The 14,541-nt window shown below is 44.5% G+C and overlaps 1 protein-coding gene across 3 annotated transcripts; it reads left to right on the top strand.

Annotated features, from left to right (window-relative positions):
- The first annotated feature begins 1,358 nt into the window (after positions 1 to 1,358).
- Positions 1,359 to 8,571, top strand: GREM1 (gremlin 1, DAN family BMP antagonist). Of its 3 annotated transcripts, none has more exons than XM_072338569.1 (2): positions 1,359 to 1,755; positions 7,658 to 8,571. In XM_072338569.1, the coding sequence occupies exon 2, from the start codon at positions 7,659 to 7,661 to the stop codon at positions 8,211 to 8,213; it is 555 nt and encodes a 184-aa protein (XP_072194670.1). In that variant the 5' UTR covers positions 1,359 to 1,755; position 7,658; the 3' UTR covers positions 8,214 to 8,571. The 3 variants fall into 3 exon arrangements, with proteins under 3 accessions (XP_072194670.1, XP_072194672.1, XP_072194673.1); XM_072338571.1 differs by lacking the exon at positions 7,658 to 8,571 and adding an exon at positions 2,005 to 2,741; XM_072338572.1 differs by lacking the exon at positions 1,359 to 1,755 and having other exon boundaries at positions 7,659 to 7,685; positions 7,896 to 8,571.
- Positions 8,572 to 14,541: the final 5,970 nt, after the last annotated feature.

Raw genomic sequence — 14,541 nt, forward strand, 5'->3', positions numbered from 1 at the left:
TCCTGGTCCACCAGCAGCAGCCCCACTGTGGCCCTAGGGCCCAGCCTAGCCCTAAGTTGCTCAGAAACACAGAACATGAGGGGATCAAGGCCCCTGCCCCACACAGCAGTATCACCACCAGGCTTCACAAAGGAGAAGCACATAAAGGCTGTGAGCACACTGAGAGGTGGGAATCATCACTTTCTCTCCAGATTCAGAAATAAGGACCCCAGCTAATTAAAAACATTCACAAAATCTAATAGTGCTTGTTTGAGCAAAATAACAAAAAATCCTAAAAATTCCCTAAGCCTCTCCTTCCATCCATCTAGATGTCACTTACTGTGATTCTCTGCCAGTAGTCCTTTCCTTCTTCATTGTATTTGAACTGCAGTGCCCCCGCACACCAGCGCATTCTCACATTCATGCTGCCATCAACCACGGCACGACTGCAGCCTCTACAGCACTTCTATGTGCTGCTGGTCAAGGAACAGAGACACTTTTTCTCACTAGGTTATTGCCAACCACGTGTGCAAATAAAAGTAAAAGGAATAATTTGCCAATACACTGAGCATTCACCTCTGTAGCTGGCACTGAGTGAAGCCCTAATAAGGAGCCAGCTGGTGTTTAGGGCTCTGAACAATCAGCACCTGGCTTCTTGCCTGGGCCTGGCATCCTTAAAGCAGCAGACCCTTTTAGTTTAATTTCAATATGACCTCCCCATCTACAAAAACGGGAATGACACAAATCCGTTTCCTAGATCTGCACCTCTCTCCAGCCCCAAGGTGAGGTGAAGCCACCGAGGTGCCTCGTGGTTCGGGCTCACATCGGAAAACAGGGAAACAACAGCAGATTGTTTCATCAAGACCTGCAGCAAGACGCCAGTGGGCCAGGGGAGCCGGAGCCGGGCGGCAGCGGGCAGCCCACAGCACGGCCACGAGCCGGGCTGAGCTCCTGGCCCCGACGGGCAGGCGACTCAGGGATGTCAACCTCACGTGATGGCTGAGGTGCCCGTAGCCCTCTGAGAGATAAGCGGGAGAGGAAAAGCCCACCCGAGGTGTCCCGCCTCTTGTGGGCAATTGGGAAAAAAAAAGAAAAAAGAAAAAAGAAAAAAAAGGGAAAGGCTTTCAGTGATACAGAGCTACGAGTGCGGCTTTCCCTCCACCTTTCTTTTTGTTGTTTGTTTGTTTGCCACACTTTTAGAAGCAAACTTCAGCGGGTGGCAGTGGGGCCGGGAAGGCCACTGCCTCCCTCCCGCCGGAGCCGGACGGGTGCGGGCTTTGCCCAGCGGGGCCGCTGCCCTGGGCAGAGGGAACGGGAAGGGAGCAGGCGGAGCCAGGGGGAGCTCTTCTTAAATGTCATGCTTTAATGAGGATGGAAAATGTGAATTTTCTGTAGGTTCCAGATAAAATTCCTTGGGGTGGTGACCTTTAGCAGCGTTTCTCTTAAGAGAGGAAAGTAGTCGACTGTTTATCTGCACGCCCGAGAGCTTTCCCTGGTGGAAGTTTATGGAAGTGTTAAGGGGGCGGAGGCGCTTGTCCAATGATCTGGAGGGGCTTGGAGCGGAGACTTCAGCTGGGAGAGATTTAAATGGTGAGACAGCTCGGCGCTGCTGCAATTTGTAGGCAAGATCCAGCCTCTCCCTCTATGGACTCCCGGGTGGCTGCGGGCTCCCACGCCTCCCGCTCCGCCGAGTGACCCGCAGCACTCAGCCCCACCACGCCCCGCCGAGGAGCCGCCGCCGAGCCGGGCCCCCAAAGAGCCGCCGACGCCGCGCAGGTGAGCCGGGCGCCGCCGCGCCCTGCGGGATCGCAGACGGGTCCCGCTTGGCCAGTCTGTGCGGAAGGCAAAACTGTAGTGCCTTTCTCCTACCTCCGGGGTGCGGGCAGGAGTAGGAGTCGTTCGTCGGTGCGTAGCCAAGCTGCTGGGCGTGCGGAGGTGCCGCCGGCTCGCCTGTCAGAGGCACAGGGCTGTCACTAGCTTTTCCGCCGGGGATCGGGGCGCTGTGACATCTCTCTCCCCTGACAGGCGCGGGGATTGCAAAAGCCTCTCATCTCCGCCTACAGCATCACTCCCGACAAATTGGATGCGGCGCCCACCCGACTTACGGCGAAATCCCGGCCCGGCTTCTGCGCGGAGCGGGTCGAGGGCAGCTCCAGGTGCCTGCCTCGCCGCTGTCCGCCCTGGCCCGTCCCATATCCCGTCCCGTTCCGCCGAGCAACCCCGCTCCACGTCCCGCCTGGGCAGACGGCGAGCGCCGTCGGGGCCGCGCAGCGCAGGCGGCGGCACGGGCTACCCGACCGCGGGCGACTACGCGTGTCCTCGGGCGGGAGGAGCGGCGGCGCCTTCGCCCTGCGCAGCGCCCCTTTGCTCCCCGCAGTCCCCCACCGACTCCCACGTAAGCCGCACTCGAAGGGATCCCGCCTCCCCGATCGCTCCAGCCGTCCTTCTGCCGCTCCCCGCTACTGAGAGGCCTCGGACCGGCGGAGTTGTCGGCCTCGACGTCGGGGCTGCCCTTGCCGAGCTGGACGTGAGCCCTGCCGGCGTCGGACGGGGCGAATAAGCCGCCCGGCCGTTTCGATGCGACCCCTTGGGATCCGGGGACGCGGCTGGGCGGCGGCCGACTCCCGCGGGGAGAGCCCTGCCGGTGCCGCCACCTCTCTGCAGGGAGCCCGGCCGGGCAGGCGGCCTCCCTGACCCGACGGCAGCGAGGCGAAGGCGGGCTGACTAAGTGCGCGGCCCTGTGCATGCCACACCGGGCTCCTCGGGGCCACCGCATCCCTCCAAGTGCCCCGGTGCGCTGCCCGCTGTTCCTCCCTACGATTGCGGGGCGGGGGAAGGCTGCGCGGGGGGCGCCGGGCCGGCGCTGATGTCTCCGCTCGGGGCGGGGTGCGGGGCCCCCTCGGGTCTCTGCGCGCACGGCCGTGCCTTCTCTCTCCTCTCGGGTGTTCAGTCCCAAGTAGTGCTAAAGCGCTTGCTGTTCTCCCGGTGAGGTCGTGTAGAAATGTGTAGCGTTTTCCGAGACGTTTCTTCGTGTCGCCGCACAGCGCTGCTCCCAGGGACCGGTGTGTAAACGTTTCCCGAGCGACTGCGCTCTCGCACTGCGGCTGGTAGCTGCGGGGCCGCCCCGACGTGCTTTGGTAACACTGTGCGCACGCCGTGTGCTGCTGCTTGCGGCCCTAGCAGAGGAAATACCTTTCTAGAGGAGGTTTCTTTGTGTTTTATTTATTTTTGTTGTTGTTGTTTATTTTGTTTCTCGTGGTGCCGCCCTCACGAGTTAAACGTCTCCATGACTTAATGAAGGAGTTATTGGAAGTGTAAATGTACCTGAACTCTACTGAAGAGCCATGTTAGCTTTGCCATCTTGGTCTGAGGAAAAGAAATTAAAATGATTCTGTGGGAACTGCTGTTGTTTTGCCTTCTTGTATATTTAAAAATACAGATCTATAACTATGAAAACATTACATAAGACTTTTTCTGTAATTCATATGTAATAAACCAGGCAGAAAATCATTCTGATCCACTGGGATGTAACCACTTTGGTTTTCTCAATAGCCAGTGTTATGTTTTGCCTCTTTGCTTGGCTGCTATTTGAAGCCCACCATGCACATTTATTTTTCTAGGTATTCAAGTAGATTATTTTTCATGCTTTCTGTGAGGCACATGAACCCGTGGCTCATCAGAATATTTTTCCCAGTGAATATGGCTTGCAGATGAAATGCTGGGCCTGCGGAGGGCTGTGAGAATTTGCTGTGGGTTTCAGCGGAGCCGGGATTCCACCCAGAGCTTGTAAATGCATCGCTGTGTGCACAGCATTTCAGGGGTTGCTTTGTAGCTCTGCCTGGAAACTCGTAGGAAAGGGCTGTTTAAATACTGACTTTTGGAGGTCCTTTAATAATAGTAGAAAACGTATAAGCTAAAAAATGACAGTATTCTGCATTGAGCAGTAAACTGGAAACAGTTTGCAGTCCTCTGTGAACAGTTGCAGGTATTAATCTGCAGACATCCTCATCTGCCATGAAATGATTGGATCCCCGATAATCCCTGTGTGAGGAGATCTGAATGGTTGGGTCCAATTCTGCTCCTGTTTGAAGTCAGCAATAAAACTGCTGTTGGCTGTAGGACTGAGTGCTTGCAGATGATGATGGGGAGAATTCAGCAGGGAAATACGGAAAGATTTCTGAAGTATTCTGTTACTTCATTCAGATCCAATGAGAGATCCGAAATCATTAATATTTATTTTAAAAAGTAAGTGGGACCCAAATGAAGTGTTTTGTTTGTAGTCATCTGCTTGTTCAAAGAATTCTCAGCTGAGTTCTCAGAAGGATTTCTGATCACACTGCTGCTTCTATAACAGCCCATATTAAGTACAGAAAGTTCTGCAGAAGTTTGGCATATATGTGCTTTTACAGCCTGATTCCTCACAGCTCCTACCAAGCTTCAGAGTCATCACACAGTCAGAATTATAGCTGTGACAAGGCAAAAAAACCCCAAGCCCCAAAACCAACTCCAAACCATCTACTTCTGGTGAGACTTCCTTTGGGTAAAACCTTGGGCATGGTAACATGGATTGAGTTACTTGTGCTGTATGTGGGTTGGTTGGTTTTGTTGTTGTTTTTTGGGTTTTTTTTTAGTAATAAAGCTTTTGAGGAAGTATTTCACAAACACTAATTTGGCAATTAGATCAATCATTCTACTTTGTAACATAAGCAGAGGTGTTCTCTTATGAGGATCAGAGAGAGTGCAAATCCTCTTATAAGGATCAGGGAGAGTGCAGGTTGCAGGCTGCTTTCATTACTGAGGTGTAATACCTTATTTTCCTTTGTATTTTGCTTTTCTTCTACTTTTTTTTTTCCCTCCCAAGTAATCAGAAATTTTTAAGTAAATATGTAATACGCTACAATGATAGGAAGTTCCTGCTTAAGCTGCCACTGGGGCTCATGAAGCCAATGCAGTCTCTTTGGAGGGTCTGTGTTTCAATTGTATTTAGTCCTAAAAAATTGAATTATTTTTATTTCCAGGTGTATATTTCAGAATATATATAATTGGTGCTGCTGAGTTGCTAACTTCTACACGAATCTCTGTTTCTTCTTCAAGTTTATAATATAGTTTCTCCCCTTAGGTTATAAACCAAGTGTTGTGGTTATAAACCTTGACATCAAGTTAGTGAAAAATTGTATTTCTTCCTGTTTTAGGGTTATATTGAAACACATGCTTGTATTTCCTTAGTATGAAGCACACACTACTTAATGATGTGTCAATCTGGGATACACATCTTAAAATAGTAGACATTACCATCACATTTCCCCTAAGTCACCATCCCCAAGTACACTCGTTTTCACATGACTAGATCTTACATGACTATGTCATCAATTGCACATTTGTGGGGAAAAAATGGCAGAACAGCGTGGAGATAATCAGTTATAGGAATAAAACTAGTACGGGAATATGTGTAGTGGTGAAACAGGCACTCAGTTATGGGAAACTAAACAAACACCTGAAGTTTCCTGGCACTGCTTAGAAACTAGCAATTTATTTTCGGTTGCATGCAGTGACTTTCTTTTCTTCTAAGGTTCTGGCACCATGTTGAGTAAATAACATGCATACTGTCTAAATACAGTGTGGGTATACAGTCACTAGAGAAATAAGAATAGTTTTGGAAGGAGTCATTCTGGTCACTTGAGAAAATAAGTGGTGTTTTCTAACTGTATTTTAAAAAAATATTTTATAGGCAGAATGTGGAGACTGAAAAGAAACGTGCTTAAATAACATTGAGGTGGCAGCAGAATGGGGGAAATGGGGGAAAAAAACAGCAAATACGAAGTCCAAGCTGACGCTTGAAATTACACTGCATTACTCTTCAATTAGAATTCCCAGCGTTTTTTGTTTTGTGTCAGAGCCTTAAGGTTATTAAAATAGCATGTTCTGTGCAATATTACACTAAGATGTTTAGAGCAGCCCTTCCAAGCTGCCTGCTGGAGTCAGGAGAAGTGTCATGCTTACAGCCCCCTCTTGGAGTCTGAAGCTTCTTCCAAACATAAGACATACTGGTACTAAGCCGAAATGAACAAAATGAATGGCTACTGGTAAATAAATCTAAGTGAATAAAATGAATGCAGATATTTATCATGTGCATCATAAGCTCCAGTATATTAACAGTCTGTAGACAAACACATAAAATGTTAACTCCATGAGCAAATCCCTACATACAACGGGAACCTCCTGTGACACTTCTCCACTCCAGCAATTCCTTTTCCAGTCTCTGGTGAGAAATACTTTTTGAACAGCATAAACGAAAACTTACTCCTCCTATGTGACTGGAAAGCCCTAGTAACTTAGAAATTAACAGACATCTTGTGCAGCAGATGACACAATACCCTAAGCTTCCGCTGAGTCTCCAGGGGCCCTTCCAGGGCTGGCACTTTGCTGTCTATCTGCCTACCAAGGACATGGCCCTTGGTTTCACATTGGCTGGGCAGTAGGACATGGAGGAATCTTCATTTCAAACTTTTATTTATCTTTACTGATAAAATATGTTAAAAAAGGGATCTGACTGCAACACTTTAAAAAGGTAGAAGACACTGACTTCCTCATTTTTTTTTTAATTCACAATTCTTTTAATGCCTGAGCTTTCCATTTCTGGTGGCCGTCTTCCAAGCTCCCCACAGTGAAGGTCTCCTGAGAGCCTCCTTCCCCAGTCTGCCTTTCTTGCTTTCACAGTCCTTGCTTCCCTAAACAACACAGAGACTGTGGTACTTTGGGAAGAGGAAGGAGCATGACAGGTCATTTTCTAGCTTGTGGGACTTGAGTCGACGCAGCAGCCCAAAGAGCTTGGAGCTCTGGGAAGCAATAGAATTAGTGGAAAATACCTGTGTCATAAAGACTAAGGAAGGTATATAGGCTGGTAACTAGTTTGGAGCAGCAATGCAGTTTTTAGAATCTCAATTGTTTCTACTTTTGCACTTCTTGAAGATTCAGTGTAGTGTAAGAAGGTGTAATTTGAAATTACAGATGCATCTCTTTTAATCTGTATCTAAACATCATTTTATGTTAGTTGCCTTTCTTGTGCACATCTCTTACTCAGTCTAGGTTTCATTACAATCAGACTCAGTGGATCAGATCAGAGGTGCAGTGTGGCAGAGCTTGGGATGCTGTATTCAGATAACAGGTAGATACAGCCTGCACACTATATTTTGTGTATTATGTGAGGAATTTTACAGAGCTTCCAAGTCTGACAAAGGAACATGTAGAATGGATGTCCTCTGGTACTGCAGATGACTATGTTGTAATTCCTAGCAAGGTATATAATCACTCCTTCCACTTGAGTAAGGCAGGAGGAGCACTCCTGATGTCAATAAGGTATAGGAGGGGAGTGAGAACTCTTTACTAGGATGCATGAAGAAAGGAGCTGGAAGAAGCTGCATGCAACACTAAGTGAAATTCTGTATAGACTTATTTTAGTATCTGACTTTCAATCACAATACATGAGAGCTTTTATCACTTGGTAATTTGGAAACTGCTTTCCAGCTGGTGAAAGCAAAGAGCTCATCTTTTATAAGTGTGCATTCATGCACACGCACTCACATTTCTTTTATGGAGTTGAAAATTTACTGCATACCTGATTCCTGTTGATATCTGAAATCCACAACTGTGCTTTATTTCCTCAACTTCCTCTCTATAGGATGGTCCGCACACTGTATGCCATCGGCGCTGTGTTTCTTCTGATGGGATTTCTGCTACCGACAGTAGAAGGGAGAAAGAGGAATCGTGGATCTCAAGGCGCTATCCCTCCTCCTGACAAGGACCAGCCCAATGATTCAGAGCAGATGCAGACACAGCAGCAGTCAGGCTCCAGGCATCGAGAAAGAGGAAAAGGCACCTCAATGCCTGCTGAGGAGGTGCTGGAGTCCAGCCAGGAGGCACTGCACATCACTGAGCGCAAATACCTGAAACGAGATTGGTGCAAAACTCAGCCCCTCAAACAAACTATCCATGAAGAAGGCTGCAACAGTCGCACCATTATCAACAGGTTCTGCTATGGCCAATGCAATTCATTCTACATCCCCAGGCATGTCCGCAAAGAGGAAGGCTCTTTCCAGTCTTGTTCCTTCTGCAAGCCAAAGAAATTTACCACCATGACTGTTACCCTCAACTGCCCTGAGCTTCAGCCCCCTAGGAAGAAGAAAAGAATCACCCGTGTGAAGGAGTGTCGGTGTATATCTATCGACTTGGACTAAGCTGAGAAGTGTGCTGTACCAATTGCACTCTGACTGTCCACAATCATTGCCAGTGTGAGTGAGTGGCATGAACTAGCAAAGCTTTGGGGCTGGATGAAACTGAAAGGAACCCAGTGAATTACCTAAAAAACAACAGCTAGCCAAACAAAAAGAACAAAATGGATGTAAGGGAAGAACAGGCATGTGTGTAAGAGAGAAACAGGGTGTGTACAAGCACATGAATAGTCACTCTGAGGGAGAAAAAAAAAAGGGTAGGAAATATTAAAAATCTACTTACCCACAGTGATGAATTAGGTTTTGTAGTGTATATTCACATTTTTGTCACTTACTGGGAAAGTGGATCTGTGGCTTTTGCTAATGTTCACCTGCCATGCTATTTGCTTACACTGTATTATGAGAAACATCATTGTGAGAGGACAATATATCTGAAAGCATGAATCTATTCTCAAATATGAAGTAGGAAAAAAGCAGTTACGCCATAGTAAAAACATCACTGAAAATAGCAGCTGTATCAAGAGTTTGTAACATGCTTCTTCAGAAAAATAACTGTAATACAAAGGCTGCTTTTGGAGAACAATGGGGAAGTGGGAGTGCTGAAAAGTCAGCATAGGTGGATGGAAAACAGAACCACAGCAAGTTAGAATGCAAAAGGACAAAGTAAGTAGGCAGGGGGAGCACAAAAGGGAGTGGAAAAAGGAAAGATACTTAAATAGGAGGACACAGAGGAAGAGATATTGTCTTCTGTTTACGTTTTGCTTTAATTTATATTCCTAGTCATATATTACATAAATTAAAGAGAAACTATATACGAGGCTATAAATATACTTCTGAATTCTAATGTCTCTCCACATCAATCAAAACCCATTCCTGTGCCACTAGATCCATCTGATGTCTTGTATTTCTGATAGCAGTTATTCCTCATATTACATATATATGTATATGCAGTATCTTTTATTCATTGGTATCTATACATACATACAATGAGTCTGCAGACTCCATTGTGCCTATCTGAACTCTCTCCTCTTTTTCACACACATACATAGAAACGTACATACCGCAGCACCAAAATCTTGCTAAGCAAGATCAAGTACAGAATGGCAGTAATTTAGTACATAAGGACCAAAGCAAAAATTAAAACAAGCATCATGTGACTGCAAATGCAATAACCACACAAGAGACAAAAGACACGACATTCATGACTAGTAAACATTGCATTGTTATTGTTATTTTAGCTTTGCCACAGGCATGCAGTTTGTTGAAAAAGAGATGCAGAACTTTGCCAGCAATAATCCTCTTTTTATATCTTTTACCACAGACTTGCATTTAAGATGGATTTGGACTAAGTAAAGAGAATTTCCTGAAAATTAAGGGCTAACTCGTTCCCCTTCTCATCGAGGGGGAAAAAACACACGAAAGGGGACACTACTTCCAGCAGCAAAATGAGTGTCACCTGGGAGATCAGCCTGTGTCTTTCCTCCTTCAGGATTTGGTACACAAACTAGATGAGCGGGGTTGCTTTTGGCAAGAGAATGGGGAATCTCACAGAAGTCATTCCAGGAAGGTGGTCCCAAAGCCCTGGGGACTGGCTGGAGAGCTACAGCCTGATCGGGTGCACCTCAAAGTGGTCGCTGAGCCAGCTATTAGGCACTGGCTTAGCAGGGCACCTTCCAGGTGCTGAAGGCTCCTGTGGTGCTGCAGATCCTGCAGGCCTCCCTGCCTCCACCTATGTGCCAACAAAAAGACCCCATTTTGCACCTACAAAAAGGCATGGTCCTAGGCCTAAGTTAAATGTGTGATGGGGCTCGTGTAGCCCAGGACACACTTTCCGCTTCAGCAGCAAGACTTCTTTCCCCACGATCAGTGTAGCTGTACTTTCTCACACTAAAAGTCTCTTTCAGCCACAGGGTGATTATTTTGACAGGATTTCAGTCCATCAAGCTCTGAGGAATACAGTGCTGCCATTAGTAATGTGTCCAAAGGGTAAACCATACAGTGGCATGTCGCAGATGCATAGAATGTGCAGTCGTGACATCAAAAGCCACAGATGTAACTCAATGTCCCATGCAATTATTGGTGATATCCTGCATCTCTGCAGTTCATATATTTTTCCTGTAAAAATCCACTGCTATGAGGTCTGTGTTTGTGACATTAAGAGATCACAACTCATTGGTTCATATTCTTAAAATGCATTTCACTTGGTGCACTCTCACTCCGCAGGTTTGACACATTTCTTCGTGGATTTTAAAATCCAATTTTAAAATCTGGCATTACGGGAGGTAGATTTCCACTGTGTGGAATGTGAATAGTTAGAAAGATATGGATATTTAATATTATTAATACAAATCCTCTTTCACTGATAATAGGCAGGGGTTGTTCTCATTTAAATTAATTTTTGAGTTGGTTTGCAGGTAACAGGGCCAATCTCAACCTTTGCTGAAAGTTTATACTCTGTAGTGTTTCTACTCAATACATGGACGCGCCTTAAGAATGAAATTAGTTCTTCATTTGAAGTTGATAGCAAAACACCCGTTGTCTTTAACAGCAATGGGATTTCATCCTCGGCTGCTATGTCCCTAAACCCTTAGATGTGAAGCACTGCTTTAGACATTGCAGATTTCAGCATTCTGAAGGGAAACTGATAAAAGTGTTACAAATCCTTATGTTCCAAACAGCCTGTGCCCAGCTCACAACAGAACTCCCCTGGAGGCAGATCCCCCTATAACTATGTAAATTTTATACAAAGAACTTTTATGAATTGCTAGTTATTGCCTGAGAGTAAGAAAGTTCTGCTAACTTACAATTATACCAGATATTTAATATCAACCACAATATGTATTTAAATGTCTGCTTTATTCTAAAAACAATGGACTATATAACCTAAGGCTGCAGTATTTTCATGCTCGGTCTCACAAAGCAAAACTTGGTTTAAAATGAAGTTTTAATTATTTTGTAACTGAATAGAATTGGAATTTTTTCTTCCCAGCATTTTGTACGTCATTTTAACTACTAGTAACAAATAAATAAAATATCTTCTCCAGTCCATGTCTATTGTTGGGTTTTTTAAATTATTTTTTTAATTTTTTTTTATTTTTTCCTTAAGTTTCCAGCTCTTTCTGGATCTGTTGTACTTTGCTCTGACTTCTGTGGCTTCTCTTAATTATAAAAGGGCTTACATTCTGACAATGGGGCACAGAGACAGGCAATGGCACCATCATTCAACACGGCTACTTCAATGAAGTCTTTAAATGAGATCTGTCACTTCCCCCTTACCCTTCCACAATTTATAGAAGAAAAATCTCAATCTTTACTCACACTTTTCCCCTTGTAAACCATGTAGTGACAGTTCAAAATATAAATCAAACTTAAATGGTTATAGAGGTGGAGCTGGACTCAGCATGCCTGCCTCATATTTTACCTCAGCTTTGTGTCTAGTCATCAGTGCACTTCCACATAAAAAAAACTGAAACAAAAAATAGAGTAGGGAACATCTTTGCAATGCAGAGCTCTCAAAAAGCTCTTGGTGGGGACAGAGAATTTTACAGAAGTATATGAGGATTTGTCGTTTCCTTTCACTGTCCCTAGCATTCTCTGCCTTTGCAGTGGAAGCTGCTCAGATGGAGACCACAGTCCCACAGATCTATTACCTTTCCTTACAAGGAGCAGCAGTGACACAGCTGAGCATACAGTCCCACAAGTAGCCATCACGTAGTGGCTTCCTGTAGCACACCAGGTGACCAAGATGTGAGCTGGCCAGCACCCAGCCACAAAGGGCAGGTGATGGTAATGTTCTGCACAGTTTTACTTCATGTGCACCCCTCTTGAAATAATGGAGTTGCCTAGTCTGTGGCATACTGCTTGTTACTGCAATTTAAGGCCTTTAGCTTGACTCTTTCTTCACCTCTACTTCTGTCCATTCATTTGTTCTCTTGCTCTTCTAAAATTTACTGAAAGGAAAATACTGTTCATTATTTGTAAAAGGCAATTGACTTTTTCTGGTCTAAGATATGGATGCAGTCAGATGTAATAAATTTTCATGAAGAGATGCACAAATATATGTTCATACGAAGATTTAAAACAGAGAGAACAACCTTCTGGGCTTACCTTTCTAATACTTTCTACTACTATGGTCTTATTATTTATATGCTAACAAGCTGAGGCAGTCATTATAATTTACATTTGGCCAACATTGCAACTTTAAATTGAAGGTATGTCCACTGTGAAGTCCTGCATGCTTTATAGCTATCTACATTAATCAAAAGAAGATGAGAGGGAGAGAGGGAATCCACACACCTCCCTCAGCTTTCACAGAGACAGATAGAAACAAAGCTATTTTTTGCTCTCTTTCCAGTGAGGCAAGCAAGATTCCTGTTTGGGATTTGTGTGTGTGCTCTGTAACCCATGTGCTGTGCAGTAGATTTGTGCACATGTGATCAGATGGAGGCATGAAGCACAAGGCAGGCTGGGCATACGTGAGACATCTGAGCAACACATGGCCATGGTGGGTGCAGCATGCTTGAGATGGGTCCTGTGGCTGCCTGTCAGCAGCAGTGCCTGGCCAGAGAAAGGGCACTGTGTTCGCAAAAGTGATGCAGAAATGGAACCTTGTAATTCATCTTCTTGTGGGCAAAAACTAAGAGAGACCAGAGAGCTGTCACCTTGGGGAATGATGTATTCTGCTGCCCAGTGTGCAAGCCTGACCTGGAGCAGTACTTTCAGCAGATTTCTGAAATGAGAAGCTCCCAGTCACTGCCAGAGCCTGCAGTGCTGCATTGCTTAACCCAGTGCAACACAGACTGCGCCTTCTCTTTTTAAATAGCATGGATCTGATTTACTCCAAAGAATCCAAACCTGCTTTAGAAACTACTTCCCCAAGTACTGAAATACAGCAGTCACTCAACATCAGCAGCAAAAAGCCACAAATTATTTCTAAGTGATTGTGCTTTCTTGGGCAGCTGCGCTAACCAAAGGACTGCAAAGGGTTAAGGTTTAACATTTCAGAAAATGAAAAATATAATGTATATTTGGATTTAGTCAAAACTCTGGATGTTCACTGCTATATCAGGCCTTGGTTTAACATATCAACAAGTTTAACCATAATAAGCTTTGGACACCCTGCTTTATTTCTTGTTTCTTGGCTGACATTTAAACCAGAAATACAAGCCGCATACAGGTATGGTAAGAAATGCCAGTAGTGCAGATTTCTGATACTACCTTGTAATGCAGCTTCATAAAAGCATCTGAAGCTTTTTTGCACTGCCTGCCCAAAAATGTAGCTGATGACTTGAAGGTGCCCTTTGACAATGTGTGACTCTGGCTGCCTGAATTGCTCCCTGAGCTTTATTTGGTCTGAGAGGAGGAGGACAGAAATGTTAACTGCCACTTGCTCACTCTCCCATTACTTCTGAAAAATATTGAAAATAAAACTCATTGTCTGCCTCCTTCAAATGGCTGAGGGGCAAGATGTGAGGATCAAACTATAAACTGACATAAAAGAAGAATGCTTGGGATCACATTAAAAAAACAAATTTCTAAGTTGTGATAAGCAATAACTCTTCTATGCTGTGATACAGATGTAAGTCACATAGTTTGCGGATGAATCAAATCAAGAAGTTACACCAACTCCCAATAAAGTTCTGCAAATAAAATTTGGAATTGCCATGTTTGCATTTCTTCTTTAAATAATACCTTATGGGAGCAGCTATATTCCAATTCATATCACAAGAGATCAAAAGAATGAAGGTTAAAATAATATCTTCATCTCTAGGATAATTGAATGCTATAACTTAACCTTCTGCCTAGTAATACCAATGTGGATTCCAGCAAGAAAGCAATTGGAAAGAATTCATGTGTCAGTTACAGCTCATCTAGGACAGCAACACTAAAATTCATTAATCATAATTTTATAGCTATTGCATGGCATCACTACAGAGCACTGTTAGTATTTTTATTTTTATTTTTAATAATGAATCTGCAAACCATTACATTGTTTTTCTTTCAAGTTAAACTTTATTGAATTTCTACATTTTGTAATTAATTTGTTGAGGACTAGAATCAGGCACAGTCATTTTTATATTTAGAAGGAGATACAGATTCTCAGTCTTACCTCTGCCTTGGCATGTTCTTCTATCCAGGGGGAAAAAAAAAGTGCTGTATAGACGTAACATATGTGCATTTCTCTCTGTTAAAAAAGGCATTGAAAAGCATTAGATATACTTAAAGAATCTGAAAAATATACATCCACTACATTTATAAATGTATGGCCCAGTGTGCCAGGCTTCTTAATAATGTACTGTACGAGTGATAATCATAAAATAAAATCAACAGTGAA

The sequence above is a fragment of the Excalfactoria chinensis genome, chromosome 5, assembly GCF_039878825.1.
Source record: "Excalfactoria chinensis isolate bCotChi1 chromosome 5, bCotChi1.hap2, whole genome shotgun sequence".
Lineage (NCBI taxonomy): Eukaryota > Metazoa > Chordata > Aves > Galliformes > Phasianidae > Excalfactoria > Excalfactoria chinensis.